The 6,928-nt window shown below is 49.9% G+C and overlaps 1 protein-coding gene across 2 annotated transcripts in view; it reads left to right on the forward strand.

Annotated features, from left to right (window-relative positions):
- Nucleotides 1–1,162: 1,162 nt before the first annotated feature.
- The window catches only part of dipk1c (divergent protein kinase domain 1C), a 25,564-nt gene continuing 19,798 nt past the window's right edge, over nucleotides 1,163–6,928 (forward strand). For both annotated transcript variants that reach the window (XM_015955618.3, XM_015955620.3), the window contains exon 1: nucleotides 1,163–1,603. In XM_015955618.3, the coding sequence (XP_015811104.1) occupies nucleotides 1,382–1,603 (222 nt within the window). In that variant the 5' untranslated portion in view covers nucleotides 1,163–1,381. The remainder of the gene's footprint in view (nucleotides 1,604–6,928) is intronic.

Below are 6,928 nucleotides of genomic sequence, written 5' to 3' on the forward strand. Positions count from 1 at the left end.
ATTTTTCCAGCCTGATTCAGGAATTTTATTCTAAGTTCAGGAACTCTGGATTTCCCTTTGGTGAGAAGAAAGTTTTTACACTTGTGATTTTTCCCAGTTTTAGCAGGTAAATATGGACAGAAACACCGGGAACGCCGCCGATCCGCTCGACTAAAACCAACAGCTGATCTTCCAAACGCTGCGTTTTCCCTCGGAAACAACCGGCCTGCCTCTCCATTAGAAACATTCCTGCCTCCGAGGCGGCGGGGAGCTCAACTGTAATCCTTTCACCGTTTGGATAAGAGCGCCGGCGGACGGGATCAGAGACCAAACCCTCCACCTGGTCCGGTCCAGACTCGCCAAAACGATTCAGCCTGAACTAAAACACCAGAGACAAACAAACAAACAAACAAACAAACAAACAACAGGCTGGAGACGATCGGTGATTAATAAGCTGATTTTTAATAATTTCTACAGTTTTTTTCTAACAGCTGATGAATGTAAATAACCTCATTAGAGACGGCGGTAGAGCGGAACCGGGCCCGCCGGGTCAGAATCACACAGGAGGAGTTCCGGATGCAGGACAAAAAAAACAAAAACAAACTTTCATGAATAAATAAAACAATTAAAGACGGATCAACAGAACCAGAGCTCCCCTGAACCCTGACCTCTGACCCCAGCAGATCGGACGTCTGGGAGCCGTTTTTAGATGTTTGACGAAGTTCTGCAGCTTTGCTCTGATCTCATCTGAACTTTAAAACACGTAGTTTCATCATTTCTGCACATTTGCTGCGTTTCCCTTCATGTTTACGGGGTTGGAGTCCCGATGAGACGAGAACGTTTTTAGTAAACATGAATTCAGCGACGTTTTAATCATCTTTGATGTTTGAAGTAAAAACCTGAGTCGGACTCCGTCTCTCTCTCAGTCGTTGCTCAAACGTCTCAGAAGGTCTGATGAACGTGTGAAGGTGTGAGGATGAGTTTTGGCTGGACTGCCTGACGGAGGACATCTGGACAGGAACCACCAGAACACGGAACCAGAACCTTCAGGAACATTTGAGGAGGAACAACGATGAACGCTCCGACGCTCCGAGCCGGAAACAGCTCGCTCTCAGACTTCTGCTGCTGTTTGGGATTTTCAGCAGAAACGGATTTTTCATGTTTCCATAAATCACCAGCAGACGTTCCGGTCCGCTGCAGCGCATAACGGGAGACCGGGAGTGGACCCGGGATGACCCGAACCCCAACCATGAACCTTTTCTCTCATGTGAAGCATTAAAGGATCCTTTAAACTCATCTGAGAATTTCACAACATTCCAGGATCCGGACCTCCGTCTGAACATCTAGAGCCCGCTCTCGGCAAGATTTGGGTTTTTGGTTCTGGACCGGTTGCAGCTCCACCATGCTTTCTGGAGGACTTCCATCGGGAGGAGGGGGTCGCGGCAGAGGCCTCTGCCTGCTCAGGTGGCTCGGCCTCAGGCTCTGGTCCCGGCGAGGGACCCTGGTCTTTGCCCTGCTCTGGTTCGGGTCCTGGTTGTTCCTGAACGGCCTGGTTCTGGTCCACAGGAGCATCATGTCTGACTACTGCACGGACGACAAGAGCAGGAGGATCCTGCAGCGGCTGGTGAGTCCAAACAGAACTGGTCCTGGGTCCAGAGTTTAATGAACCAGAGTCCAAACGGGTTTTCGGACTAGCCGTTAGCTCATCGATCCTGACGCAGTTTCTCTGAACAGAGGCTGATCAGGAAGTGATCCAACAGGAGGGAACATCTGAGATGAAAGCAAATCTAAATGTAAACAAATTATCTGCAGAGGAGAAGCTGAAGCTCAGGTCTGAAGCTTGTTTTACAGTTTGAGCCGCAGCAGGTCTGCTTTTATTTTAGTTTTAAACCAAACAGGAAGTAGTCTAGCATCGGAACATCGGAGCGCTCACGTCTCCACTGTATCTCTGGATCCGCGTCCTTCAGCGGATCTGGATCAATAGAACCGGTGGTGCAGCATCAGTGGTTCTGTGGTGCTGATGAGCAGCAGCAGCGTTTTTTGCTTTAGTGTTTAACCCCTTCCTCTCTCCGACGTTCCGGTTCCAGTCGGACTCGTAACTCAACCCAAACGCCGAGTCAGCAGAATAAACACACACACAGAAGGTTTCTGTTCTCCTCCAACTGCCGACTGAAACGAGATCATTGTTGGAAAACCACAGAAATTCTCTGGGTTTTAATGTGGGAAATTTCTGCTCCTAAAACAACATTCCCAAACACATCCAGTCATGACCTCATCATGTCCAAAGTCCAATATGAACCTCCTCACAGGGTCAGAAACGCTCCGGAGCATACGGGCGCAAAACTGGAACCACAACAATGTGGTGGGAGGTCCAATCAGAGTCCTCTCTCAGATCCCACTGACCAATCAGAGAGCTTACAGGTTTATAGGGAGCCTCGCCCCCCCCCCCCCCCCCCCCCCCGTCAGCTTTGCCTCAGGCCCTGGATCATACGCTGTCCTTCGGCTTAAATGAATACCAATGATGGCGTTTCGACCGCGCTCTAACGAACTTTAATATTTATCAGCTGGTATAAGTTCGGAATTAGCACGACTACATCGGCACGCCGCATGTGTGACATCACCACAGAATCTCCTCCCCCTAGCGTAGCTGCTGCGTACCACATGACCAGATGAATGGTGGCTCCTGAAGGAAGGATTGGAAGTTTGCTGGACTCACAGCCCTTTTCCCTCCGTTTCCCTCCGTGTCTGGTTCGGTGGTGAGGCACATTTGTAGTCCTGGACTTATCTTAACGTCCCCCCCCCCCGATCGACAATACTGGAGTTCTTGGTATAAAAATGTGTTTAAAACCCACGAACATCACATGTGAAATCCGTGGAACATGACAGACGGGATCAGAAAATAGCGTTTTGAGCCCCGTTGACTCTTGTCCTTCTTCCGGGGACCCGTGGTCCGGAAGTAGGTGGGCGGGACTTAGACTCCCTGTAGAGGCTCACTGCTTAATCCCACACGAGCTTTAATCTAAGCCCACTTCCCTCCTCACGCTGCCCTGCTTCTGAACAAACTAGTGTAGGTCTAAGACCTGGATCTGGACCAGGTCCATGTTCTGGTCCAGGATCAGCGCTAAGCTCTGGACTAGGTCCAGGAGCGTGTATATGGTCCGGCTGGTGGGTTCTGATAAGCTTCTTTTTCCAGGTTTCTTTGTGACTTACAACAGATGAAGTTCTGGTTCTGTTTAGTGACTCACCGGGTCACTGGATCGGTTCTGGCTGACCCCGCCCACTTCGACCTGCAGATCATCTGGTCCTTTTCTTTCATGCAGAAGCAGTTTAACAGAAACCTGCTGAAACTCTTCTTCTGTGGTGTTTGTGGAGTTCTGACAGCAGAGGGAACCGGTTCCAGCTTGTCATAAATCCCGAGACGAGACGCTCCGGGCTGGAGGAGAAATCCGAGCCGAGCTGAAAGAAGCACGTCGGATGGAAAAGATTATTCAGATAAAATCTGAAGAATGAGTCTAAACATCTGGATTAAATTTTTTTATCAATTATTAAAGAAAAATAAAAGCAGTAAAACGATAAAAATTCAAGCTTTTCAAAGTAAAACTTAAATAAACTCGTGTGAAAAATCGTCGTAAAAACTTAATTATTAATATGAGTTTGTTACCAGCTATCTAGAATCATGTGACCCTTGGTGATGAGGTCATTTCCTGTTGGACTCCAGGAGGAAGCATCACCTCCTCGATCCTTCATCTCAGAACCAGAACATCAGAAACTCTGGGTCCATGTGAGTTCTGGGAAACACGACGGAGCGGGGACGTCGTTACAATAAATAAGTAAATCAGACAGAAACAAACGAGTGGAATTAAAAGCCACATGCAACTCAGACTGACTAGCCGTTAGCTTATCATTCCCGCAGGAGAACAGCTGCTCCTCTTCTCCTCAGGTCGCCGCTTCTTCCTCCGGTTTGAGTTTGAGGCAGGGATCTGTTAGGTCCCAGGTCTGATGGGTTCTCAGCTCACCTTTGCTGACCCAGGATCCGACGATGATGACGGTACTTGTGGGGCTCCTTTCCGATCGCGTCTGCAGGTGTGATGGTTCAGGACTCTGGAGGGTGGGTCTACCTGTGGGATGCAGGTGTGACCGGGTGTTCTGATTGGTGCTCAGCAGCCTGAATCAGACCAGGTGTGCTGGAGGAGACAGTCTGGTTACTGATCATCCAGCTCTCCCTGTGCTCCTCACTGAGGAGAACTCAGAGGTGATCCAGGAGGACCGGAGACCGATCCCAGATTTGGATAAAACTCCTGATCCATCTGGAATCTTCTCTCTTAAAGCTTCAGGAGCAGCAGGTGACAAATATGCGTCTGAGCTTCTGAAGCTTTTATAGATTTAATTAGAGCGGTAGTCCTCCTGTAATCACACCTCCTCCTCAGCAGCAGCGTGTTCTCGGACTCCGTCAGCCTTTAACACAATGTGTGATCATTTAAGTGTCAGCTGATGGAGAGGCTCAGTTAGCAGCTGTTAGCGCTCAGCCAGGAGCAGAAAACCACTAAGCCACTCCCGATGCTGCGGAGGAGGAGGAGGAGGTAGGAAGCTCCGCCTCTTAAACTCAGGCTGGACCTCCTCTGGACTCTGCAGACCTTCAGAGTAAAACACCTGGTTCTGCTCAGTCAGCAGAAGGAAGGATGAGGCAGACGGGTCAGAACGTTGGTTGCTTCTGAACCAGAGGAGGAATTCATATAAAACCTGGGGGAGGGGCTTAGAGGTGATGCAGGACAGGTGTGTGTTACCTGGTCCAGCAGGATAAAACGGGTCGGTTCAGCAGAAGCGACTAAAATAATAAACGCAGAAAAACTTCAGTCAGAAAGAATAAAAACAGGAAGTAAAGGATCTCCTCAAAGGTTCTGAGTTCATTTGGTGTTTAAATAAAGTGAAGGTAGTTCAGACTCTTGAGCTGATGCGGTTCTGCCGCGTGGAGCTGACAGAACCGACCCAGACCCGGTTCTGATCTGTATTCATCCGAGTCTGCAACAGAGCAGAAGGACAGAAGGTCAGTGAGGCGAAGGAGGACTGATAAGACGCAGACACTTAAAGGACAGAATACCAACGAGGAGGCCCGCAGGGTCCCGGCAGAACCAGCAGAACCCGCCCGTGTTCTGGTATTCTCTCTGAAGCGTCTGACCCAAAACTCTTTAATGAGCTGAACTTCACATCAGAGAAACATCAGTAGGATTCAGATCGGCTGCTTCAGACAGGAAGAGGGTCTGGGCTCGGTTCTGATCCGCTTTAACCACTCATCAGAACCTCCATTTACTGGGTAACTGGTTCTGACCACAGTGAGAAACACGACCCGGTAGCAGGGGAAGTTATTTCCCTGGTTTTCAAACAGACTGAATTAAATTCCATCTTTTTGATGAAATAAAACCTTTAATTTGAAAATATCTGAAGCTGCAGGAAGTGCTGAATCAGTTTTACCAGATTCTCGGGAGTCCACGGCCAATCCCAACACTAGCACCCTTCAACTGCGCAATCCCGGCCAGGGGCGCGAGTGCGTAGGGTGTCCCGAAGCCGATCACGCCCCTTTGCACCCTTGATCCGTAGGCGACTTCATCTAGTCTGCATCGGACTTAGAAGGGTATTACCCACAAGCCACTGCTGTGGGAGAAAAGGCTCAAGTGAAAAATCTGTATTTTCTAATGAAACTAGTTCATTTTAGGATGATTAGTTGATGCTCTGAATGTTTACGAAAAAGCAGCAACGAACGTTGTTTCACTTCCAATAACTGTTGTTTGTTTGAAAGTTGTTAGTCAAGGTTTGGGCCTCAATCCTTGCCACTAACCAGCTGAACTCTGCCACCTACTGTCTCAGACCTGGTACTGCAGGCTCACTAAAACGTGAACTCTGCCACCTACCGGCTCAGACCTGGTACTGCAGGCTCACTAAAACGTGAACTCTGCCACCTACTGGCTCAGACCTGGTACTGCAGGCTCACTAAAACGTGAACTCTGCCACCTACCGGCTCAGACCTGGTACTGCAGGCTCACTAAAACGTGAACTCTGCCACCTACTGGCTCAGACCTGGTACTGCAGGCTCACTAAAACGTGAACTCTGCCACCTACTGGCTCAGACCTGGTACTGCAGGCTCACTAAAACGTGAACTCTGCCACCTACCGGCTCAGACCTGGTACTGCAGGCTCACTAAAACGTGAACTCTGCCACCTACTGGCTCCGACCTGGTACTGCAGGCTCACTAAAACGTGAACTCTGCCACCTACTGGCTCCGACCTGGTACTGCAGGCTCACTAAAACGTGAACTCTGCCACCTACTGGCTCCGACCTGGTACTGCAGGCTCACTAAAACGTGAACTCTGCCACCTATCGGCTCCGACCTGGTACTGCAGGCTCACTAAAACGTGAACTCTGCCACCTATCGGCTCAGACCTGGTACTGCAGGCTCACTAAAACGTGAACTCTGCCACCTACTGGCTCCGACCTGGTACTGCAGGCTCACTAAAACGTGAACTCTGCCACCTACTGGCTCAGACCTGGTACTGCGGGCTCATTAAAACGTGAACCCTGCCACCTACTGGCTCAGACCTGGTACTGCGGGCTCATTAAAACGTGAACCCTGCCACCTACTGGCTCAGACCTGGTACTGCGGGCTCACTAAAACGTGAACTCTGCCACCTACCGGCTCAGACCTGGTACTGCAGGCTCACTAAAACGTGAACTCTGCCACCTACTGGCTCAGACCTGGTACTGCAGGCTCACTAAAACGTGAACTCTGCCACCTACTGGCTCAGACCTGGTACTGCAGGCTCACTAAAACGTGAACTCTGCCACCTACTGGCTCAGACCTGGTACTGCAGGCTCACTAAAACGTGAACTCTGCCACCTACCGGCTCAGACCTGGTACTGCAGGCTCACTAAAACGTGAACTCTGCCACCTACTGG

Source organism: Nothobranchius furzeri, chromosome 7, assembly GCF_043380555.1.
Source record: "Nothobranchius furzeri strain GRZ-AD chromosome 7, NfurGRZ-RIMD1, whole genome shotgun sequence".
In the NCBI taxonomy this organism is placed as follows: domain Eukaryota; kingdom Metazoa; phylum Chordata; class Actinopteri; order Cyprinodontiformes; family Nothobranchiidae; genus Nothobranchius; species Nothobranchius furzeri.